The sequence below is a fragment of the Carica papaya genome, chromosome 9, assembly GCF_054855325.1.
Source record: "Carica papaya isolate Zhongbai chromosome 9, ASM5485532v1, whole genome shotgun sequence".
Taxonomy (NCBI): domain Eukaryota; kingdom Viridiplantae; phylum Streptophyta; class Magnoliopsida; order Brassicales; family Caricaceae; genus Carica; species Carica papaya.
In genome coordinates this window covers 3,931,017-3,956,045 of record NC_142317.1, presented here as the reverse complement: position 1 = coordinate 3,956,045, position 25,029 = coordinate 3,931,017, and the positions used below count along the sequence as shown (strand labels likewise).

The 25,029-nt window shown below is 32.9% G+C and overlaps 4 protein-coding genes across 5 annotated transcripts; 3 read left to right on the top strand and 1 right to left on the bottom strand.

Annotated features, from left to right (window-relative positions):
• Positions 1 to 5,176: 5,176 nt before the first annotated feature.
• On the top strand, positions 5,177 to 9,261 carry LOC110823284 (protein DETOXIFICATION 16-like). The gene is made up of 8 exons (XM_022053648.2): positions 5,177 to 5,630; positions 6,383 to 6,927; positions 7,341 to 7,427; positions 7,541 to 7,597; positions 7,904 to 8,142; positions 8,486 to 8,604; positions 8,761 to 8,847; positions 8,960 to 9,261. The coding sequence occupies exons 1-8, from the start codon at positions 5,358 to 5,360 to the stop codon at positions 9,017 to 9,019; spliced, it is 1,467 nt and encodes a 488-aa protein (XP_021909340.1). The 5' UTR covers positions 5,177 to 5,357; the 3' UTR covers positions 9,020 to 9,261.
• Positions 9,262 to 10,446: 1,185 nt separating this feature from the next.
• Positions 10,447 to 14,615, top strand: LOC110823520 (protein DETOXIFICATION 16-like). The gene is made up of 8 exons (XM_022053915.2): positions 10,447 to 10,935; positions 11,755 to 12,299; positions 12,730 to 12,816; positions 12,930 to 12,986; positions 13,295 to 13,533; positions 13,810 to 13,928; positions 14,094 to 14,180; positions 14,293 to 14,615. The coding sequence occupies exons 1-8, from the start codon at positions 10,663 to 10,665 to the stop codon at positions 14,350 to 14,352; spliced, it is 1,467 nt and encodes a 488-aa protein (XP_021909607.1). The 5' UTR covers positions 10,447 to 10,662; the 3' UTR covers positions 14,353 to 14,615.
• A 636-nt stretch (positions 14,616 to 15,251) lies between these two features.
• Positions 15,252 to 19,548, top strand: LOC110823562 (protein DETOXIFICATION 16-like). 2 transcript variants are annotated; one of them, XM_022053963.2, is made up of 9 exons: positions 15,252 to 15,845; positions 16,456 to 17,000; positions 17,415 to 17,501; positions 17,621 to 17,677; positions 17,986 to 18,224; positions 18,553 to 18,671; positions 18,828 to 18,914; positions 19,026 to 19,108; positions 19,211 to 19,548. In XM_022053963.2, the coding sequence occupies exons 1-8, from the start codon at positions 15,573 to 15,575 to the stop codon at positions 19,083 to 19,085; spliced, it is 1,467 nt and encodes a 488-aa protein (XP_021909655.1). In that variant the 5' UTR covers positions 15,252 to 15,572; the 3' UTR covers positions 19,086 to 19,108; positions 19,211 to 19,548. The 2 variants fall into 2 exon arrangements, with proteins under 2 accessions (XP_021909655.1, XP_021909654.1); XM_022053962.2 differs by having other exon boundaries at positions 15,254 to 15,845; positions 19,026 to 19,548.
• Positions 19,549 to 19,720: 172 nt separating this feature from the next.
• On the bottom strand, positions 19,721 to 24,691 carry CDKD1;3 (cyclin-dependent kinase D1;3). The gene is made up of 7 exons (XM_022053796.2): positions 24,311 to 24,691; positions 23,531 to 23,829; positions 23,341 to 23,449; positions 22,575 to 22,700; positions 21,376 to 21,611; positions 21,030 to 21,305; positions 19,721 to 20,359 (listed from the first exon to the last, which is right to left on the bottom strand). Exons 1-7 carry the CDS (start codon positions 24,413 to 24,415, stop codon positions 20,314 to 20,316), a joined length of 1,197 nt encoding a protein of 398 aa, XP_021909488.1. The 5' UTR covers positions 24,416 to 24,691; the 3' UTR covers positions 19,721 to 20,313.
• Positions 24,692 to 25,029: the final 338 nt, after the last annotated feature.

Genomic DNA, 25,029 nt, shown 5'->3' with positions numbered 1-25,029 from the left:
TTGGTCAACAATTATCCAAATGACATCATGTCCTGAGCGTACCCTAAGCAATCCTGTTACGAAATCTATTGTGATGTGTTTCCATATCAACTCTAAAATCAGTAATGGCTGAAGTAGGCCGCCTTGGTGTTGATGCTCTGCCTTGACCTGCTGATACATTAGACATTTGGAAACAAAGTCGGCTACCTCTTTTTTCATCCCGTTCCACTAAAATCGGAGTCACGTACTTTGATATATTTTAGTGTTTTTGGGATGCATGATAAACTTTGAGCTATGAGACTCTGCCATGATGTTCTTTTTTAGCTTATTGTCACATAGGACACATATCCTATCTTGAAATCTGAGCAACCCATCGGTAGAGACTCGAAATTTAAAATTTACTCCCTGTTCTACATATTTTTTAAGAGCTGATAGGGTGAAATCGGTGAATTGAGCTTCATTTATTCGCTGGATCAACTCAGATTGAACCGTCAGGTAGGCCAAACATGTAACATACCTGCACTTTTTCTGTTAAGTGCGTCGGCTACCACATTGTCCTTACCCGGGTGATACAAAATGTTGCAATCATAGTCCTTGAGGAGTTATATTCATTGTCTCTGACGCATGTTGAGATCCTTTTGAGTGAATATGTGTTTCAAGCTCTTGTGGTCGATATAGATCTGAAAAGTCTCTCCATACAAGTAATGGCGCCGAGTTTTCAGGGCGTGGATAATCGCGGCAAGTTCTAAATTGTGGGTGGGGTAATTTTTTTCCATGACTCTTCTACTGCCCGAACCCATAGGCTATGACATTCCCATGCTGCATCAGAATACAACCCAACCCTAGGTAGGAGGCATCACTGTAAATTGTGAAATGAACTTTTCATAACTAAAAAAGCAGTTAGGAACCAAACACTTTTGGGTATGGAGCCAGCCATCAATGCCACATGGAAGAAGATGTTAATGGACTCTTTAAAATTTTTATTATTATTGTCATTGAATTAAAAATTAAGAAAAGGAGAGGGAGAGAGAGAGTATAAGAAAAAAATTTTTTTTTCCTCCCAAACGTGCTTAAGTGACCTCTAATTTTTCCACATTATATTTATTATAGTTAAAAATTGAAATTAACCATGCAATATAAAAGAGATTAGATATAATGGTTAAAAAAAGTGACTCGTATAATAATTACTTTCAATGAATTGTGTAATTTTGTTTCATAATTAGATGTCAATAGGGTTTAAAAATGATGATTATTTAACTCAGATGATGTTAATGTCTATTTCTATTATTTTTAATCTAAAAAATAATCTATTAACTATACAGGAATTAAGTTAAAACAATTAACCTAACCTTTCCATTATTTTATGTTTAAAAAATTTCAAAATAAAAATTGAAATAAATTTTCTTATATGCTATTTATAATATATTCTATATGCTATTTATGTAACACCCTCTCCCAAAAATTTGATTTGAGATAATTTTATAATTAATAAAATAATATCTTAAAACTATTTAATTTCAATTTTATTTTAGTTTTTGTGAAATTTTTGAGAAAAATGGACTTAGAGATGAAATTAAAAATAATTTTAAAAAAAATAGAGAAACTGTGAATAAGAGGGAGTGTTTTTAAAAGAAAAATTAAAAACATAGGGTAAAATCATAAAAAAAAATATGGCCATGGGGGCGATCTGCGTGCCTCAGTAATCCAACGATCTAGATCGCATCTCGCGCTCATGAATAGCCCAAATATGTTTTCTTTTTGGACGCGATCGGATGGACGGGATTATTCGTGATGGACGGTCCTGATTCGCACACATGATCAGCCTAAACAGGCAACAATAGGATGACTCTCCTCGCTCCACATCGACCCGAACAAACGGCCTGGATCGAATGGAGAAGGGTATTTAAACTTTTCTTCTCAGGGAACCAAAACCCTAGCCGAAAGAAGAGTGACCGAAGAAGGAGAAGAAGGGTGGCCAGAAAAAGAACCAAACGACGGAGAAGCAGATCGACCACTATCGCCGTCGCACTGGAGCCACCACTAATGCCGAAAAGGTAGGATTTTCCTCTCCTCCATTTGAAATTCAATTTTGAATCTCCATATGCCCATATCGAAGTCGAAAGATTGATGAGTGAGATGGAAAACATGAGTAAAGCTCGGCCGAGCTACCGTGACCAAAATTTAAAACCCTCTACGATGAGCCCTATTTCGTTTCCCGTTTCCCACAATTTTTTAATCTTTGTATTTATCGTCCTTTTTTGGTGCAGGTTAGCCGAAGGAGAACCCCGACCGCGAAGGAGGAACGATTGAGCCGCCGTACCTGGAGACCCTCCTGCTAGTAAAGTTTCGGTTTTTGCCTTTTTCGGCCAACAGAGGCACCCTAGCTTGATTTTTCGCAGGTTTTCAAATAAAGTCGGCCAAAACTGGGTGAAAACGGCCAGGTCGAGAGGGACCACCCCCGTTGGCGGTGGAGCCGACGCCGAAACACGGTAGCGCCGCTGTGCTGGAACCCTAAATTGGCTGAAAAAGTTTTAAAATGTCTATTTTAACCTTTTAGGGTATTTTTAGATACGTGACAAACATTTTTAATGTTCGCAGAAAAAATTCAGGAAACCTAAGAACCGCCAAAAAGCACAATGAAAAGTATGGTATTTCGAACATCGATCCAGGGTAAGAATCTCTCACCTTTTTTTTTCTGTTATGGTAAATTGAAGCTTAATAATCAATAATACTGTGCTTGTGAAAATTAAAAAAACTCTAAAATTAATTACAAGTCATCAGTGGAGCAAAAACTAGTCAATATATAATTGCTTATTTATCCGCACTGCTCAATTATTGTTAGGCTATTCGATTTGCTTACCACATGCATTTTAATTTATTATTTAAACTGTTTTCTCATTTATTAATTGTCTAACAGTTTATTTTCATATATTGACTGATTTGAGATAAATTTCTTAATTACGTTTTTTTAATGGTTAAAGTATAAATTTATATTGTCCGCTTAAATGTCATTCTATTGATCTATAAATATAGAATGAGATGTTGGTATGCGATTGGTGATGGTTTGATGATGTGAATCTATGTATGAAAGGCTTACTGGGTACTCTGAGAAAGGGTAGACGTACCCGGTACATGAAAAAATTCTACCGTGAACATTAACTCAGTCGTACGGAGCTGAGAAGTCCCATATCGAAAAGGGTTGTGAGGTATAGTTAACCATCATATCGGACGGAGTATTGAGACGGTGACATATTTGGTGCCTATTACCGGACGGGGTATAGGAACGACAGTTAATCAATAATTTGGGTATTGGGTCCACGCGTAGGGAAGATCTCTATGGGCCCCCAGAGGTACTGGTAAGCAAGTAAGAAGGTAAGTTGTTATTATTGCTCATTTGGATATGAAATCAAAATGTTATTCGAGTTATTGTTTTCATAGGTTAGTTTTGAAAACTCATATGGGTAAGTATGAAATAATGATTTTTATGTTAAATAAATTTATTTAAGAAAGTAAATGACTCCATTGGTTGTTTTATGATTTTTTACCAACATTCGGTTCTCCATATCTGTGATAAGTGTGATATTTTTACTAAACTAGTGTAGTTCATTCCTCTTTATTTAACAATTTCATATCAGGAAGATCAAAATGCAGATCCTGAACAACATGAGAGTTACGAATAAAAGTTACCTCCCGGACTCCATCAGAGTTGCCGAGCGGAGGTTAACCTAATAGGATTTTTATTTTGTTTGTTTTAACTATTTATTCCATTATTATGAACTGCTGTAAAATGAATATTCTACTAACCTTATTAGACATTCTAATTTATTGCGTAAGGAACATAAACCCTAGATTCTAAATTATTTATGCTTATACTTGATATAATTCAATATTTTCATTTCCTTTAGCCATGGACTTTTACAATTTATTTTCTCAATCTTTTAATCTAAGATTGATTTATTATATTATTCTTTTATAATAAGTACTTATTATAAGAACCAACATGATAATACTTATCTTGGTGGCAAATGATATTGCATCATTCTTTAGAAGATAAGTTTTAGTTCTATTTTGTGACATTATATTATTTTAAATTTTGATTATCAAAAAACAAAATAGTCTTACTATTTAAATGGGTTAAAAGTTTTATGTAATTTTTACTCATAAATTATTTAATTTTAACAACTAATTTTAATTTGCAATTTAAATTAATTAAGTATAATATTCATAAGAATTTATAAACTAGAGTAAAATTTTATTATCTACTATATAAGTTAATAGCTTCTTTTTTGAATTTGTTTTTGAAATTTGGAATCAAATTGTACATATCTTAGTTAATATAGTAACTGTTCTCCAAATATATACACCCACACATATATATAATTTAATTTAATTTAATTTAAGGAGAATAAAAATATAAGGTGAAATGATAAAAATTAATGTTTTAAAAAAAATTTAAAATATTATGTTTGAACTTTATTAAAGTTTTAAGAATTATTGTTTTATTAATTTTAAATTTCATCACATTGGAATTTTGAAAAAGGGAAATTATTAATTTCTAGAAACATGTAACCTTATTATATATATTTTATATTCTATTAATAGTTAATACTATAATGCTAGCCAAGCTACTGCTCTTGTTCATTTCAACCATTAATTATTATTAATTAATAGAAGTAATATCACGAGTGTTGAGTTAAAATTTTTTATTTACATGGGACAATCTTTCTATTCAATCTCTTCTCTTATTATTTTAATTTTGTTTTGTTCTAAGTTTTATTTAATTATAAAATTTGTTTGTTAGTAAATTCATTAACAAATAGTAATAAAAATATACTATCACATTCTATAATCATTATAAAAATAATTTTCATAAAATTAATATGTTTGATTTTGATATAATTAATTTAATTTAAGTTATTTATTTTTTTGAATTACTATATTTTTCAAATTATTTAAATTTTTAAAATTAATTTTTGTACGATATAATTACGTGTTGAGTTCATGACTGTAAATCCACGTATTTTATAATTACATATTTATTTTAATTATATTTTTGCATATAAAATATACTTTTATAAAATTTTCAAATCACTAATTTTAATTAAATAATCAGTAAAATTTTTATTTAAATTTTAATTCTAAAATGGAAACATAATGTGTGGCATACAGATATATATATATATATATATATATATTATTTTCAACGAATCAGGCTTTCATGCTCAGAATTATATGTGCATGTAGACTCAGAAACTGACAGAGGTGCTAACATGACTATAGATCTCGGCGAAATAATATCTCAATTCCTCAAACGTAGTATATAATCCAAGTGTAGGTGCTTGTTCATGGAGCGCTAGCGTCGTGTATAGGCAGAAGAAATGGAGAGAGAGTCAAGCCAGAACTCGTGGTCTCTAGAATCGCCATTGATTCGAGCCGGTGAAGAAAACCGGGGAAGTGGGGAAAACAGGAGGCAAATATTAGGAGAAGTGAAGAAACAGCTAAGGCTGGCCGGGCCTTTAATGATTTCGGGCATATTACAGTACTGTATGCATGTTATATCTGTCATGTTTGTTGGTCATCTTGGAGAGCTGGCTCTTTCTGGTGCTGCGATGGCCACTTCTTTTGCTACTGTAACTGGTTTTTCCTTCTTGGTGGGTCAATGGCTCTTCCTTTCTTCCCCCACATGCACATACACGCACGTAGATCCATTATATTTTCTCTATCCTTACTGTTTTTGGATGATAATGATTATATTATTGAATGTTCTGATGATGGAAGTTTAAGTTATTTCCACCTCTGTGATTTTTTCTTTTTTAATTGTGAAGTAAATATTGCACAGTAGGTGTTTGAAAAAATTCAAAAGAGAAGTACAAAGAAACACGAATTTCATCTTTTATTCATACCGGTTAGTTGTTTCTCACTGCCAAGTTTCAATTTCATCTTTTATTCAGTAAGATATTTCCACCCCTGTAATTTCATATGGTTGGATAATCAATAAGATTACATGTGAAGTAAGTAGTCTGCACAGTAGGTATTTCAAAAATTCAAAAGAGAAGCACAAAACTTCATCTTTTATTCAGACTGATTAGTTGTTTCTCACTATCAAATTTGTAAAATTAGCACTAATTAACTTTCACAGGTTTGAAATGTTTTGAAGAAAATATCTTGGTCCTAGGGTAATTTGCCTTTGCTATGACCTTATTTTGTTTTTGCATCTTAATTACTCAGTAGGTTTGAATTATAAATTATATACTCTAAGTAATTTGGTTAACTCTACTCATATTTCCAAGTACATGGATTTGTATTATGACTTAGTGATGAAGAAATCATAATAATACTTTATATGATATTGGATATGAACTGACTTAAAATTTAATAAATTCTTCCTTGTTGGCATGAATAGCTTGGAATGGCAAGTTCACTGGAGACATTGTGTGGCCAATCATATGGAGCAAAACAGTACCGTATGCTTGGCATACATATGCAAAGAGCAATGTTTGTTCTTTTAATTGTTAGCATACCCTTAGCAATTATATCGGCAAACACACGATCAATTCTAATTTTTTTAGGCCAAGATCGAGATATATCTGAAGAAGCAGGCATATATGCCTGTTTCATGATTCCGAGTCTTTTTGCATACGGTCTACTTATGTGCCTTGTCAGATTCTTGCAAACCCAGAACATTGTATTCCCTGTTATGTTATGTTCTGGAATCACAACTCTACTGCATATACTCACATGCTGGGTGCTGGTATTCAAATCTGGTCTGGGAAATAAAGGAGCTGCAGTGGCTAATGCAATCTCGTATTGGATTAATGTGCTATTATTGGCATCTTATGTCAGGTTCTCTTCCTCTTGCTCGAAAACTTGGACAGGATTTTCGAAGGAGGCCTTGTACGAAATTTCCATCTTTCTTAGGCTCGGTATTCCATCCACCGTTATGGTCTGGTAAATATAGCATTTCTTTTTGGACTCTTTGATTGATCTTTAGAATGAATTCATAAATTTTATAAAATTCATGTTTAAATCCACTCTTAATTTAATTAGAAAATAGTATAAGTTGTATTAGAAATTAGATCAATGGATTGTTAAAAAATCAATTAACTAAATATTGATTTACAAATAAATCCTACAAAAACAAAAAATTAGTAGATTTTTCCACCGTAGCCTAAGAAAAAAATGCGTGTAATTTGTAGTACAAACTGCAAAAAAATAATTATAATTTACATGTATTAGTTATAGCCTCGATTACAGAAAGTCATGAGCATAGGCTGTCCTGTTTTCATTCCAAGAGCCAATATATGTACTTTTGATATGTACCATATACATAGATTCCAATGCAATTTTATCGTGTTGGACAGCTTGGAATGGTGGTCTTTTGAAATGATGGTTCTGTTATCTGGCCTTCTTCCTCATCCAGAATTAGAAACATCTGTGCTCTCTATCTGGTTAGTATCTGTATTGGCTTCCTGAAGTTTTTTCATCAAGTTTGCAGCTTATTAAGGTGTTATTTGATAGCTCTTTTATTATTTTCTCACCAAATATCTTTTTTTCCTTGCAGTCTTAACACTTCATCTGTAATTTGGATGATTCCCTTCGGTCTCAGTACTGCAGTTAGGTGAATTGTGCAAAATGACTTGTGATATTTTCTAGATTGGTTTCTCTCTGATGCTTCTAACTTTTAGGAGACTACTGATTTCTTTACAGCAGTTTTAAACGTTTATTAAGTGAATGAATTTGATAATAAAAATTAGTATGCTGACACTTGATTTTTATGGAATTATGAGCAACTTCTTACTAAAGTGCAATCTGAAAGAAGAAGGTTATAAACGATTTTGAAACAGGGAAAAACCAAATTAAAACCCTTTGTTTCACATCATTACTCAAATTCACAACTCAGTTTCTTCAATATGTAATTTTGTAGCACTCGGGTATCAAACGAATTAGGAGCTGGGCATCCAGTGGCTGCACGTTTGGCGGTACGTGTAGTATTAATGACGGCCATTGCCGGGGGAACTTTGGTTGCATCAGTTTTGATATCGATGCACAATATCTGGGGCTATGCTTATAGCAGTGAAATACAAGTTGTTAAACGTATAGCAGCCATGATGCCCATTGTTGCAGTATCAACCTTTGTGGATGGGCTCCAGTGTGTTCTCTCAGGTTCCCTTAACTTCCATCTTTACTATATTATCCTCAACCAAAACATTTTTCTCAGGCTCTTGATATTAACAAAAGTAGAAGACAAATAAGCAAAACAAAATCACAATAAGTGATGTTTTAACATTTTATATGATTTCTTCAAAAGAAATCTTTCAAGTAGAATGGATGTTAATTTCACAAAGACAGAATCTTATAATAATTTATATATTTATTAGGTAACCGGCAAAATATAACATAAAATTAGAATAAGTTTTTGTTATGTATATATATATTTTGATCATTCAGATTGTATTAGTCAGATTCTTATTCTGATTTTATTTAAATTTTAAATTTGATCATTCAGGAATTGCTAGAGGATGTGGGTGGCAGAAGATCGGTGCATTTATAAATCTTGGATCATATTATCTTGTGGGAATCCCGTCTGCTATTTTGATGTCTTTTGTCTTACACTTGGGTGGGAAGGTAATTTCTCTTTTATTCCTTTAATAAGAAAATTACTTACTTTTAGTAGTGCCCCTTTCGATTGGCTCTCTCCCTTCCCCTTTGCCGTTTTCACTTAACTGCAAAGAAAAAGAAAAAGGGTAATCTCCAATCTCCATGTTATTTTCTGTATGTTAGGGGCTTTGGCTAGGAATCATTTGTGCTCTGCTCGTTCAATTAATTTGTCTTCTCTTAGTTACCATTCGCACAAACTGGGAAGAAGAGGTAAGTTGACAGTTTTTTCTTCTATATTTACATACACACACATGTTTGTACATTTGTGTTTATGCATATGATTCTAAATGTGAATATGTGGTATTTTTCAATTCCTGTTCAGGCCAAGAAAGCTAGGGAGAGAGTTTATGGCTCTGGTATCCCAGTGGACATGGCATCATGACATTGCTATAATCACTTGAAGAGGTAGAGAGAACCAAAAGCAGTGGTCTCTCTCTCTCTCTCTCTCTCTCTATATATATATATATATATATACTTTGCAGTATTAATGTGTTTTAGAGTGGAAATTGCAAGAAGTTGATTCTTGGAGCTTGTAAGGGGATATTGCGTTATTGTTTGGCGCCCAATTGACTCAAACGAGAGTGTAATATGAGATCTCCAAGATCCATAGAGTTTTTGTCTTTCCTCAAAATTAATATATGTTTGATCACATTAACTTTAGAGGACACTAGTTGTTGAAGGATAAAAGAAAATCAAACAACTTAAAGCAAAAATACAAAAGATAAACATAATGGTACGTAATTCATTTAAGGTAACACGTCGTGTCTGTCATCTTCTGCTTTTTCTTGAAAGATTTTTTAGTCTGTTAGTGAATTCTGATACTATTTGAATCGCGAATAGAGATGTAATTTGTATAAATTAAAATAATTCTAAATTAATTAGTAAAAACTAATAACAATAATTTTAAATTAAATTAATGTATAATCGAATAAAAATAATAATTATAAAATTAAATACATACAATATTTTATATAAAAATATTTCAGTATGAACGAAAAAAATTACAGTTTAATCTTCGAATAAAATTTATTATTAACAGAAATAAATGCAAAATAATCCATCAAGAATTAAATTTAGAACAAATTTTCTTTTTTTCTTTGCAACTTTTTCTATGAAAGATAAAATAGATGATACCAGTGATATTATCAGTTATGAGAGAGAATGACAACCATTTTGTCTTCTTCTCTTGACCTGCACTCGAACTTATATATATATATATATATATACTTTTTTCTTCCTTCTCTCTTGGCTTTCCTCTCTCTCTCTCTCTCTCTTTTTTTTTTTTAAGACAATCACCTTTTTGTTTTTAATTTTTCTTTTCCTTGGCTTGAATGTGTTTTTCGGCACCATTCATTTCCTTTTTATAAATAAGAGTAGTAGTTTAATCCAACTTCTTCACTCTGAAAAGTTTTTCTTAAGAGCAGGAAAAGTTCCTTTTGCCCATGTGAGTACATTTCTCTTTTTACCTCTTCTTCTATTCAATATCAAACCAGACACCATTCAATCTACGATACAACAATAATAATTAAAATATTAATAATTCATTTCTTTTCGACACTTGTAAATATATATTTTTTTTGAAATAACTGTACTTTTCAAATTATTTAAAATTAATTTTAGTATGAGATAATTGTAAATTCAACACGTGCCTAATAATTTGTGGGCCAAGCATTTTTCGTGTTGAGTTCATGAATGTTAGTCCAGGTATGAATCAAGGATTCGCGCCCCGCCTTGTCGGTAAGTTTGGCACGCTCGTCCTACATATTTATTTTAATTACATTTTTACATATAGAATATAATTTTAAAAAATAAATCACTAATTCTAATTACATACTTCTGAGACAAACAGCCTTCCATGCTCGGGGTTATATATATGCGTACATAAATACACACAGAAACTGGTATAGATGCTGACTGTGAGTATCAGATCTCGGCTAAATAACATCGCAATTCCCAAAAGTTAGTATAATATCTCACTGTAGGTTCTTGTTCGGAGAGTATTGGCGTCGTGTATTGGCAGAAAAAATGGAGAGAGAATCAAGCCAGAACTCGTGGTCTCTAAAATCGCCATTGATTCGAACCGGTGAAGAAAACCAGGGAAGTGGTGATAACAGGAGACTAGTATTAGAAGAAGTGAAGAAACAGCTAACTCTGGCCGGGCCTTTAATTACTTCCGGTATACTACAGTTCTCTTTGCAGGTTATATCCGTCATGTTCGTTGGTCATCTTGGAGAGCTGGCTCTTTCTGGTGCTTCCATGGCTACTTCTTTTGCTTCTGTAACTGGTTTTTCCTTCTTGGTGAGTCAATGGCTTCTCCTTTCTTCCTCTACACACACACACACACACACACACATGAACGCATGTTATATTCATTATATTTTTTCTATCCTTACCCTTTTTGGATGATAATAATTCATGGCTTCTTGTCAAATTGTGATATATTATTGAATGTTCTGACGATGGAAGTTTAAGTCATTTCTACCCTCTGTAATTTTTTATGTTGGGTAAGCAATAGGATTTACATGCAAAGTAAATATTGCACAGTAGGTGTTTGAAAAAATTTAAAAGAGAAGCACAAAGAAACATGAATTTCATCTTTTTATTCATACCGATTAGTTGTTTCTCACTATCGAATTTCAACTAAATCTTTTATTCAATAAGATATTTCCACCTTGTAATTTTATATGGTCGGAAAATCAATAAAGTTTACACATGAACTAAGTAGTGTGCATAGTAGGTGTTTGCAAAAATTCAAAAGAGAAGCACAAAGAAATATGAACTTAATCTTTTATTCATACTGATTAGTTGTTTCTCACTGTCAACTTTGTAAAATTAGCAGTATTTAACTTTCACCGGTTTGAAATGTTTTGAAGAAAATTTCTTGGTCCTAGGATAATTTTCCTTTGCTTTGACCTTATTTATTTTTAAATCTTCGTTACTCATAAGTTTGAATTATAAATTAAATACTCTAGATAGTTTGGTTAACTCTACTCATATTTCCAATTACATGGATTTGTATTATGACTTAGTGATGAGGAAATCATAATAATACTTTATATGATGTTGGATATGAATTGACTTAAAATTTAATAAATTCTTCTTTGTTGGCATGACTAGCTTGGAATGGCAAGTGCACTGGAGACCTTATGTGGTCAATCATATGGAGCAAAACAGTACCGTATGCTTGGCATACATATGCAAAGAGCCATGTTTGTTCTTTTAATTCTTAGCATACCCTTAGCAATTATATGGGCAAACACACGATCAATTCTAATTTTTTTAGGCCAAGATCGAGATATATCCGAAGAAGCAGGCATATATGCCCGTTTTATGATTCCGAGTATTTTTGCATATGGTCTACTCATGTGCCTTGTCAGATTCTTGCAAACCCAGAACATTGTATTCCCAGTTATGCTATGTTCTGGAATCACAACTCTACTGCATGTACTTACATGCTGGGTTTTGGTATTCAAATCTGGTCTGGGAAATAAAGGAGCTGCAGTGGCTAATGCAATCTCATATTGGATTAATGTGCTATTATTGGCAGCTTATGTCAAGTTCTCTTCCTCTTGCTTGAAAACTTGGACAGGATTCTCGAAGGAGGCCTTGTACGACGTTTCTGTCTTTCTTAGGCTTGGTATTCCATCCACCGTTATGGTCTGGTAAATTTGACATTTCTTTTTGGACTCCTTGATTGATCTTTAGAATGAATTCATAAATTTTATAAAATTCATGTTTAAATCCACTCTTAATTCAATTAGAAAATAGTATAAATTGTATTAGGAATTAGACCCATGTATTCTCAAAAAATCAATTAACTAAATTTTGATTTACAAATAAATTATACAAAAATAAAATTACTAGATATTTTTCCACCATAGCCTAAGGAAAGAATGCGTGTCAAGCTGCAAAAATTGATAATAATTTACATGTATTAATTATTGCCTCAATTACAAAAAGTCATGAGCATGGGCTTCATGTTTTCATTCCAAGAGCCAGTATAAATACTTTTGATATATACCATATACATAGATTTTAATGCAATTTTGTCATGTTGAATAGATTTTAATGCAATTTTGTCATGTTGAACAGCTTAGAAATGTGGTCTTTTGAAATGATGGTTCTGTTGTCCGGCCTTCTTCCTCATCCACAATTAGAAACATCTGTGCTCTCTATCTGGTTAGTATCTGTATTAACTTCCTGAACTTTTTTAATCAAGCTTGCTGCTTATTAAGAAGTTATTTGATGCCTTTTTTATTTTCTTCTGACCAAAAATCTTTTTGTACCTGCAGTCTTAACACTTCATCCCTCATTTGGATGATCCCCTTCGGTCTCAGTGCTGCAGTTAGGTGAATTGTGCAAAATGACTTGTGATGCTTTCTACATTGGTTTCTCTCTAATTTTACTAACTTTTAGGAGACTGCTGATTTCTTTACAGCAGTTTTTCAATGTTTATCAAGTGAATGAATTCGATAATACAAATTAGTATGCTTACACTTGATTTTTATGGAATTGTGGGCAACTTCTTCGTAAATTGCAAACTGAAAGAAGAAGGTTAGAAATGATTTTGAAACTGGGGAAAAACCAAATTAGAACCTTCTGTTTCACATCATTACTCAAATTCACAACTCAATTTCATCAAAGTGTAATTTTGCAGCACTCGAGTATCAAACGAGTTAGGAGCTGGGCATCCAGTAGCTGCACGTTTGGCAGTATGTGTAGTACTAATGATAGCCATTGCCGAGGGAACTTTGGTTGCATCAGTTTTGATAGTGATAAAAAATGCCTGGGGCTATGCTTATAGCAGTGAAATACAAGTTGTTAAACGTGTAGCAGCCATGACGCCCATTCTTGCAGTATCAAACTTCGTGGATGGACTCCAGAGTGTTCTCTCAGGTTCCCTTTAACTTCTATCTTTACTATTTTATCGTTAACCAAAAGATTCTTTTAAGGTTCTTGATATTGACGAAAATAGAAGACAAATAAGTGAAGGATAATCACAATAAGTGATGTTCTAACATTTCATATGATTTTTTCTTATAAAAGCTTACAAATATAATGGATGTTAATTTCACAAGAATGGAATTTTATAATAATTTATTGGAGCTATTTCAGATTGCATGAGTCAATTCTTATTCCTATTTCATTTAAATTTTAAATTTGATCATTCAGGAACTGCTAGAGGATGTGGGTGGCAGAAGATCGGTGCATTTATAAATCTGGGATCATATTATCTTGTGGGAATTCCATCTGCTATTTTGATGGCTTTTGTCTTACACTTGGGTGGGAAGGTAATTTCTCTTTTATTCTTTTAATAAGAAAATTACTTACTTTTAGTAGTGCCCCTTTCTATTGGCTATCATCCCCTTTGCCATTTTCACTTAACTGCAAAAAAACAGAAAGAAAAAAAAGAAAAAGGTTAATCCCCAATCTCCATGTTATCTTCTGTATGTTAGGGGCTTTGGCTAGGAATCATTTGTGCTCTGCTCGTTCAATTAATTTGTCTTCTCTTAGTTACCATACGCACAAACTGGGAAGAAGAGGTAAGTTGACAGTTTTTTCTTCTATATTTACAGACACACACATGTTTGTACATTTGTGTTTATGCATATGATTCTAAATGTGAATATGTGGTATTTTTCAATTCCTGTTCAGGCCAAGAAAGCTAGGGAGAGAGTTTATGGCTCTGGTATCCCAGTGGACATGGCATCATGACATTGCTATAATCATTTGAAGAGGTAGAGAGAACCAAAAGCAGTGGTCTCTCTCTCTCTCTCTCTCTCTCTATATATATATATATATATATATTATATTCTTTGCAGTGTTGATGTGTTCTATAATGGCGACTCTACCACGGAAATTGCTGAAGTTGATTCTTGGAGCTTGTAAGGGGATAGTCTAAATATATTTTTAATATTCAAACATTAGATTAAGTAAATTGAAACTTATAGTATTAATTATAAGCTGTTATTTTTTAACTGTTAAATATTAATATTTAAAAAGAAATTAATTTTCCACGTAAACAAAAAAGAATTTCGACCCACTACTTAAAAATGGCATGAAATTGTTTACGAACGTCAAGATAGATCTACAGAGGCGGACACTGTAACATAATTTATGTATAATATTAACTCACCGTTCTTTTCTTAATAAAGTAGAAGACATAAAATACATTTCAAAATTTAATAAAATGAAAATATAAATTATAATGATGTGAAATATAAGTAATCATAAACCTTTAATAAAAAGGTTATTTTTAAATTTTTAAACAGAAGTTAAAAATTAAATACATAATATTTATATTTGCATCCTCCCGTACCGACTTTAAAAAAAGTTAAAATCATGATAATAAAACATAATAACTTATTATATAATTTTAAGAAAATAAATTACCTTTTTAAATTAATATATTTTAAATGAATTTAAAGGTGTCTTATCTTTGAAGTTATTTTTAAACTGAAATTTAAATAATTATTTTTTTAATAACAACACTTCAAATTATTTAAAATTTTAAAATTAATTTTTGTAAATGATAATTATAAATTATTTAGGGTTGAAAACACGTGCCTAATTTATGTACCTATTTATATTAATTAGATTTTTACGTATAAAATATAATTTAGAAAGTTTTTAAATCAATAATTTTAATTAAATAATCAGTAAAATTTTTAATTAAATTTTAATTTTAAAATGAAAAATATAATTGGAATAGCATATATATATATATATATATACATAATCTTATATTGTTTCGTGAGAATAAAGCTTTCATGCTCAGGATTATATGTGCGCATGTACACAGACAAAAACTGACATAGATGCCGACATGACTCTCAGATCTCGGCGAAATAACATCGCAATTCCAAAAAAGGTATATAACATCTCAGTGTAGGTAAGAATTCATTGAGTATTGGTTTTGTGTATAGGCAGAAAAAATGGAGAAAGAATCAGGCCAGAACTCGTGGTCTCCAAAATCGCCATTGATTCGAGCTGGTGAAGGAAACCAGGGAAGTGGTGAAAACAGGAGGTTAATATTAGAAGAAGTGAAGAAACAACTAATGCTGGCCGGGCCTTTAATTACTTCGGGTATATTACAGTTCTGTTTGCAGGTTATATCCGTCATGTTCGTTGGTCATCTTGGAGAGCTGGCTCTTTCTGGTGCTTCCATGGCTACTTCTTTTGCTTCTGTTACTGGTTTTTCTTTCTTGGTGAGTCAGTTGTTTTTCCTTTCTTCCTCCACACACACACATACACGCATGTATATGCATTATATTTTTCCTATCCTTACTGTTTTTGGATGATAGTGATTCGTGGCTTCTTATCAAATTGTGATATATTATTGAATGTTCTGATGATGGAAGTTTAAGTTATTTCCACCTCTGTAATTTTTTTGTGGTTGGACGAGCAATAAGATTTACATGTGAAGTAAAATTGCACAATAGGTGTTTGCAAAAATTCAAAAGAGAAGCACAAAGAAATATGAACTTCATTTTTTATTCATACTGATTAGTTGTTTCTCACTATCAAATTTGTAAAATTAGCACCAGTTGACTTTCACAGGTTTGAAATGTTCTGAAGAAAATTTCTTGGTCCTAGAATAATTTGCCTTTGCTTTGACCTTATTTTATTTTTAAATCTTAATAATTCATAAGTTTGAATTATAAATTATATACTCTAGATAGTTTGGTTTACTCATATTTTCAATTACATGGATTTGTATTATGACTTAGTGATGAAGAAATTATAATAATACTTTATATGATGTTGGATATGTATTGACTTAAAATGTAATACATTCTTCTTTGTTGGCATGACTAGCTTGGGATGGCATGTGGACTGGAGACCTTATGTGGTCAATCATATGGAGCAAAACAGTACCGTATGCTTGGCATACATATGCAAAGAGCCATGATAGTTCTTTCAATTGTTAGCATACCTTTAGCAATTATATGGGCGAACACACGATCAATCCTAATTTTTTTTGGCCAAAATCGAGATATATCCGAAGAAGCAGGCATATATGCCCGTTTCATGATTCCGAGTATTTTTGCATATGGTCTACTCATGTGCCTTGTCAGATTCTTACAAACCCAGAATATTGTATTCCCTGTTATGTTATTTTCTGGAATCACAACTCTACTGCATATATTTACATGCTGGGTTTTGGTATTCAAATCTGGTCTCGGAAATAAAGGAGCTGCAGTGGCTAATGCAATCTCGTATTGGATTAATGTGCTATTATTGGCATTTTATGTCAAGTTCTCTTCCTCTTGCTCGAAAACTTGGACAGGATTCTCAAAGGAGGCCTTGTATGACATTTCCGTCTTTCTTAGACTCGGTATTCCGTCCACTATTATGGTCTGGTAAATATGACATTTCTTGTTGAACTCGTTGATTGATCTTTAGAATAAATTCATAAATTTTATGAAATTCATGTTTAAATTCACTTTTAATTCAATTAGAAAATAGCATAAATTGTATTAGAATTTAGACCAACGCATTCTCAAAAAATCAATTAACTAAATATTGATTTATAAATAAATCCTACAAAAACAAAATTAGTAGATTTTTCCACCATAGCCTAAGGAAAGAATGCTTGTAATTTGAAGTAGTACAAACTGCAAATAATAATTATATTTTACATGCATTAATTATTGCCTCAGCTACAGGAAGTCATGAGCATGGGCTTTCTGTTTTCATTCCAAGAGCCAGTATATATACTTTTGACAGATACTATATCCATAGATTTTAATGCAATTTTTTTTTATATTGAACAGCTTAGAAATGTGGTCTTTTGAAATGATGGTTCTGTTATCAGGCCTTCTTCCTCATCCAGAATTAGAAACATCTGTGCTTTCTATCTGGTTAGTATCTGTATTGACTTCCTGAACGTTTTAAATCAAGCTTGCAGCTTATTAAGATGTTATTTGATGAGTTTTTGATTTTTTTTCTCACCAAATATCTTTTTTTTTTTTTCCTGCAGTCATAACACTTCATCCCTAATCTGGATGATCCCCTTCGGTCTCAGTGCTGCAGTCAGGTGAATTATGCAAAATAACTTGTGATACTACTTCCTAGATTGGTTTCTCTCTGATGCTTCTAACTTTTAGGGGATTACTGATTTCTTTACAGCAGTTTTTCAATGCTTATTAAGTAAATGACTTTGATAATACAAATTAGTATGCTTACACTTGATTTTTATGGAATTTCTGGCAACTTCTTGGTAAATTGCAAACTGAAAAGAAGGTTAGAAGTGATTTTGAAACTGGGAAAAACCAAATTAAAACCCTTTGTTTCACATCATTACTCAAATTCATAAATGAATTTCTTCAATGTCTAATTTTCCAGCACTCGGGTATCAAACGAATTAGGAGCCGGACATCCAGTAGCTGCACGTTTGGCGGTATGTGTAGTGCTAATGATAGCCATTGCCGAGGGATCTTTGGTTGCCTCAGTTTTGATACTGATAAAAGATTTCTGGGGCTATGCTTATAGCAGTGAAATACAAGTTGTTAAACGTGTAGCAGCTATGACGCCCATTCTTGCAGTATCAAACTTTGTGGACGCCCTCCAGAGTGTTCTCTCAGGTTCCCTTAACTTCTATCTTTACCATATTATCCTTAACCAAAAAAGTCCTTTAAGGTTCTTGATATGTACAAAAATAGAAGACAAATAAGTGAAACACAATCACAATATCATTTTATATGAGTTTTTTTATATAAAATCTTGCAAGTACGATGGATGTTAATTTCACAAGAACAAAATTTTATAATAATTTATACATTTATTAGGTATATGAGGAAGATATAACGTAATTTCGAAGCTATTTTTTGTTATGTATATATTTTGATCATTTAGATTATATCAGTCAGTTTTTATTCCTATTTCATTTAAATTTTAAATTTGATCATTCAGGAACTGCTAGAGGATGTGGGTGGCAGAAGATCGGTGCATTTATAAATCTTGGATCATATTATCTTGTGGGAATTCCATCTGCTATTTTGATGGCTTTTGTCTTACACTTGGGTGGGAAGGTAATTTCTCTTTTATTCTTTTAATAAGAAAATTACCTACTTTTAGTAGTGCCCCTTTCTATTGGCTCTCTCCCTTCCCCTTTGCCGTTTTCACTTAACTGCAAAGAAAAAGAAAAAGGGTAATCTCCAATCTCCATGTTATTTTCTGTATGTTAGGGGCTTTGGCTAGGAATCATTTGTGCTCTGCTCGTTCAATTAATTTGTCTTCTCTTAGTTACCATTCGCACAAACTGGGAAGAAGAGGTAAGTTGACAGTTTTTCTTCTATATTTACAGACACACACATGTTTGTACATTTGTGTTTATGCATACAATTCTAAATGTGAATATGTGGTCTTCTTCAATCCTTGTTTAGGCCAAGAAAGCTAGGGAGAGAGTTTATGGCTTTGTTATCCCTGTGGACATGGCATCATGACATTGCTATAATCACTTAAAAAGGTAGAGAGAACCAAAAGCAGTGGTCCTCTCTCTCTCTCTCTCTCTCTCTCTCTCTCTCTCTCTCTCTCTATATATATATATATATATATATATTCTTTGCAGTGTGGATGTGTTCTATAATGACGACTCTACCACGGAAATTGCTGAAGTTGATTCTTGGAGCTCGTAAGGGGATATCGTGGAATATGAGATCTTCATGATCCAGAGAGTTTTGGTTTTTCCCAAAAATTAGTAGATGTTTGATCACATTAACTTTACAGGACACCATTTGTTTAGGGATGAAAGAAAATCAAACTAGTCAAAAAGCAAAAATACAAAAGATCAAACTAATTTTACATGATTCACTGGCTTTTGATTTCTTATTGTAATTTTTTCTTGTGAGAATGTATCTTAAGAATCTTTAAGTAAAAGAAAAAGCAGAGAAAAATTACAAGCTGTTATGTTTAAACTGTTAAACATTAATTATTTAAAAAAAAATTAATTTTCCTACAAATGCAAGTAACTAAAATATCAATGCAAATTAATTAAACTTTCAAATGCAAATTACTAAATTATCAAGAAACTTAGAATGCACTACGAAATCAAATTTCAGTACCCATTATGTCATTGAAGTTCAACATGAAAAATCAAAGGATTTCCCATTCAATTTTTCCACACAGCATGCTATCATTATACAGTTAATACAATATGAGAATAGTTTTCCCAGTAATTAATAACCAAAATATTAGTAATTCATTTCTTTTCTAGACTGGTAAACAAATTTACTCACAGCACTGCTCTAGTCTAAAACATCAATTTTCATTTCTTCTTTTTCTAATTCGCAAAAAAAGTTCCACTAAAAATGGACAAGGAGAAAAGACCAATGCTCAAAACTTTTCTTTCCGTGGACTTGGGTACATATTCTCTTAAAATGCAATAAGGAGTTGTTTTTCCCATGTCTACTTCTCTTCCAGAAATTTATTTCCAGCCAGCCCCAACTTCAATTCAGTAAAATATGATCTGAACTTCACCAATTCTTCCTCACAATCCCAAAGTAGTAAATACACCGAATATGGAAATGCAACAGAGACCACCAGGTAATTGAAACAAACTTCAAATGCTCACTCTAAATGTCATTCATGTGTTACCTACCCAACATACTTCCGCAGGAGAAATATATCCAATCTTCACGGATATAATGATATAGTTTCTTATTCTTCCATATATTAGAATTCAAGATCTAATTTCCGTTTTAGATGAGATCTGTCAGCACTGCAAGGTAAGATAATGAATGAGTCAACTGCATAGATAAAAGTGGAAACTTTGTTGTTATGGTATAAAGGCAATGCTAAACTCTTCAATAAATACAGCTGATAAAGTAAAGAAGTTGATCAATCTCTTGCAAGATAATATGAATACTATACCAATTCCTTGCTTCATTTCACCTACATAGAAACTCTAATATAGACAGCTCCTTGCCACCTAAGAAGTGGTGATCGTGAACAACTAACCATAAGTACCAACAAGGTATACCACTTCCTTGCTTCATTTCAACCATATAGAAACTCTAATATAGACAGCTATTCATCACCTGAGAAGTGGTGATGGTGAAAAACTAACCATGAGGGCCCACAAGATATAACCAAAAGCTGTTTTTGATTACAACAGGTTCACTGGCTATGTACTAAATTTACTGATAAGAATATGCCCACAATTGATATTTTAAAAGTCTCCTCTCCGTAACCTCCATTTTTATCAAATTCAACCTACGTTCTATGTTTGAACTAAATGCTTTTTAAGTTTGTCTAAGACATAGTCACTATAGAACAATACTTGTTCACAATCTGATATTTTTGCTTCCCATTCAGACCAATCTAACTGTACAATCTTAAATTGCTTTCCAAAATAACTACATAGGACTACATAATTCATGCAAATTTACCTGCTAATCATAGGCCTATCTGGAGGTCCTGATGCAAATACTGAAAAATCTACGGACATTGGCACCTGTTCATTACCACGCTGGCTGATTTTATCGATTTGGGGCACATTAACAGCAGACCCCTCACGATTTGGCATCACTCTTCTTGACTTCCTAGGAGGTGATAATACAGTAGGACCTTCCTTGGGATTGTATTCTGAAACTCTAGATTCCCTTTTTGGGGCAGGTCTAGGGAGCTTAGCTGGATCTGTGGGTAGAGGCGCAGATGAAAAATACCTGGATAAGAGAACAGGAATGAGAGAGGTGAAGTCATTTCATAGTTTCCCAATTAAAAGCTTCCATATACCGGTGCTCTAGTGCTTGCTGCACAGAAATTCTAGCTTTTGGATCATAAGTAAACATCTTTGACAACAGATCCAGAGCATCATCACTAGCCATTGGGAAGAATGAACGCAAAGAGGGTGCAGGAACATATTGATATTCTACATAATCAGGAAGGTAGACCATATCAGGCCACTGGGAACACCTTGGAGTCCCAAAGGCTGCAAAGATCTTTCCTAACTGATCAATATCACTACTTCCCTGTCAACCAAAAAGAAATCCAATGAGTTCATAGGAGCAAATATCAAAATGACTATGCAGATAACATTTAACTGACCGAAGAAAGCAGCCAGTGTCATAAATATCCAGCAATTTTTCGGTGCTTGGTTTCAAATACTACAGGGGTGTACAAACCTCCCAAGCCAGAAAAAGAAGATAGCATTTAAACAAGAAGGGTCATGCAATCAAAAACAAACATCAGTCTGAACACATAGCCAAATTACGAGTTGACATGTTCAACCAAAAGATTATATGGTATATTTCCCATCAATCTGGTTATCGATGACTAGAAAATAGAAAGGTAATACAAATCCAACCCAAAAGGTAATAACCATAACGAACATTATGAAAAGATGCAGTTACATTAGTTAGTGAGGAATGAGAGCCCAAACCAGCATGGGAAAACATAATGCAGAGACACCAACACTTATGAGTTTGGGACAAAATCTATATCAAAGAAGCCATCAATTGCAATTTTCGATTTTCTATTCATAGTGAATGATGATTAATCACAGTCTAAGTAAAACAAGAAAAACTTGTGAGAATCAAAAAGACTTTCTGATGAACCAAAAGACATCCTGTTGCTACAAGCTCTCACCACTATTCCACTAACAACCATCGCCCACATTTTATAGAGGTCAGTTTGGAAGAATTCCTGATGTACTTCATTTATTTGTCCAAGATTATAAATTTTTTTGTTTGAATTTGCTTAGGTTTGAAAGTGCATTTACCTGTCCAGTTTGAGTAGCATAATTTGATATTGAGAACTGACAATCAGCATGAAGCAGTCCACAATGAGACAATGCAATAATACAGAACAGGGCAAGAATATAAACAAGCAAATTTGTAAAGACAATGTGATTGAAAATAACAAACGACAACATTAATATTAGACCATGTATTTCCTAGCCAACAGAGTCAGTAATCATAACAACATGGATTCACCTGGAGAAAAGGTCTACGGAGTAGGAGTTCAGCAAATATACAAGCTGCAGCCCAAACATCCACAGCAGCACCGTATTGTTTGGTGCCAAACAACAACTCAGGTGCTCTGTACCATCGAGCAAATACCTGTGCATAGATTCTTATTAGTAGGAAATGAGAAAGTGCACGAGAATCACTGGAGCTAACGGGAAACCTAATCCTCAAAACGATAGAAGCCAAAAGAAAGTTGGTGGCTACCAGATAGTCCAAACTGTAAGAACAATACAGTAGATGGTAAGATAACTCAGAATCCGTTTAATTACCTCCTTATCATTCTAAAACAAAAGCTTTTTCTATCAACCATAACATCCGAGCTCAGTGACATAAACATCAACAATAATGCAATGCAGGGTAAAAAAGAGACCAGTTGTTAGACTTGCTACTATCTGTAAGTTCTAAAAACCTAAGCACTTTCAAGCGCTAACATCACTCACCAGATCAAAAATACATGTAAATCATTTTGAACTTCAAATGACCAAAAGGACATTGCAGTTCTAGACTCTTCCCTTCTTTAAAATGAACCACACAGGACTAGCAACAGGCAAAAACATGTAATTTATTGGCTTTGAAGATTGATCATGGATGCAATCCCCCAAGCTATTCCAAACCAAAGACTACAATTAATCTCATCACTTTTATGCATAAAAAGGAAAAGCAGCTAACTCCAAAATTCTAAGGGTCAACTTATAGGCATAAAAGGACCAATAGCAGTGTTGAAGAGGTTTACCTGGTGAGTAAACTTACGATCTGGGCTCCCGAATATACGTGCTAACCCAAAATCTGCAAGTTTAAGTTGTCCGTTAGGTCCTATTAACAAATTATTTGGCTTCATATCCCTGGAAAGCACAAGAAGAACACATCTGAGATAAATTCCAGCAGCAGTAACATGAGATTAGCTTCTCAGAACAATGTGATACCTATGTAAAACCCACTTCTTGTGGCAGAAAGCAAGTCCTTTGAGTGTCATCTGAAGGTATGATTTTATGTCAGCTGGTGAAAGGAATATGTTTGTATCTCGAATAACTGCTTCAAGATCAGTCTCCATGAACTCAAATACAAGGTGCAAGTTTCCCTTGTGAGGAAATGCATCAATCAACTCAATTATATATGGATGTTTAAGCTCTTTAAGCAGCTTAATTTCTCTAAGTGCTGTGAAATTCACCCCTTCCTTTTGCTTCCCCAGCCGTATTTTCTTAATTGCTACTACCTGTCTAGTCTGTACACATGAAACAAAAATATAAAATTATGGTACACGATACACAAAACCATTCTCTATAAATACTAATATATGAACGAATGTATAATCAACAAAAACAAATATATAGTTCAACATTACAATAGAAAGAATTCATTACAGGCAATTCCAAAAATCAAGAAGATGAATTCAGCAGTCAAATATCCATTGGAAAAGAAATGTCGTTCCTGAAGCTATGTTCTTTTCATCTAGCTCTAGCTTGCTTAAACAGACACACAAACAACAAAACTCCCATTTGCCTCCTCTACCAAGCACCGGATTCTTCTCTTCCTTTTCTTTAACTTTCTTGGCAACTAAACTGTCAGATATAACCCCCAATTTCCCTTCGCTCATGTCTCTCACAAACCAAAAAAGATGACAAAAAACCATTTGAAACCACATAGAAAAATTTCCTCTATCCAACCCTAGTTACACATAAATGACGTACAAAGTTTAGGCTGACCTTAGTATCGATGGCCTTGTAGACGACTCCATAGGTACCTTCACCGAGGACTTCACGTTTCAGGTACCTATCAGCAACCTTCTTTTCTTGGTCGGCCTCGGGCATTGTTGATTGCCCTGCGTGTTGGGCAAGTGTTTGGCGGACGATGAATAATTAAGTTCGGAGTCAGGTCTGTGAGAATTTCTCGGGAAAATCCGAGATAAAGTTAGGGTTTTGAGATGAGCATTGGGTTACGGAGCAAGCTGATAGGATATAGCCATCGGAGACTGGAAACGGAAAAGGGAATCGGTGATAGCTATGGTTGATCGTTTGGAGAAGAAGGAGATGGGGAGTAGAGGGAGCGTGAGTGAGGTGCGGTGAAGAGAGTAAAGTACAGCAACCTTCAACAGACTATAGATAATAACGTTTAAGAGAGGGGCATATCCGTAATAACGTGAAATTTATTTTTAATAACTTTTTATCTAAATTATTTTTACGAATTTTTAAATTAAATATTTTAAAACGTGACGGTTTGTTTGTTGAATTTTCATAATATATAAATTTTTTTTTATTTTGTAACTACTTACTAATTTAAACTTCTATAATTTTATTTTTAATTATTTTGTATATTATTTATATGATTAATATATTAATTTCAATAAGATATTAATTCTCAATAAACTATACTTAAATTTTTTTAATTAATTCATCTAATATTAGAAAATAATTTCAATACAAGA

Coding starts and splice junctions, on each gene's coding strand:
- LOC110823284 (XM_022053648.2), top strand. CDS start 5,358: ATGGAGAGAGAGTCAAGCCAGAACTCGTGGTCTCTAGAATCGCCATTG. Junction 8,143..8,485: donor GCTCCAGTGTGTTCTCTCAG/GTTCCCTTAACT, acceptor TTGATCATTCAG/GAATTGCTAGAGGATGTGGG. Junction 8,605..8,760: donor TCTTACACTTGGGTGGGAAG/GTAATTTCTCTT, acceptor TCTGTATGTTAG/GGGCTTTGGCTAGGAATCAT.
- LOC110823520 (XM_022053915.2), top strand. CDS start 10,663: ATGGAGAGAGAATCAAGCCAGAACTCGTGGTCTCTAAAATCGCCATTG. Junction 12,987..13,294: donor GGTCTCAGTGCTGCAGTTAG/GTGAATTGTGCA, acceptor GTAATTTTGCAG/CACTCGAGTATCAAACGAGT. Junction 14,181..14,292: donor GCACAAACTGGGAAGAAGAG/GTAAGTTGACAG, acceptor ATTCCTGTTCAG/GCCAAGAAAGCTAGGGAGAG.
- LOC110823562 (XM_022053963.2), top strand. CDS start 15,573: ATGGAGAAAGAATCAGGCCAGAACTCGTGGTCTCCAAAATCGCCATTG. Junction 15,846..16,455: donor TTACTGGTTTTTCTTTCTTG/GTGAGTCAGTTG, acceptor TGGCATGACTAG/CTTGGGATGGCATGTGGACT. Junction 17,502..17,620: donor ACATCTGTGCTTTCTATCTG/GTTAGTATCTGT, acceptor TTTTTCCTGCAG/TCATAACACTTCATCCCTAA.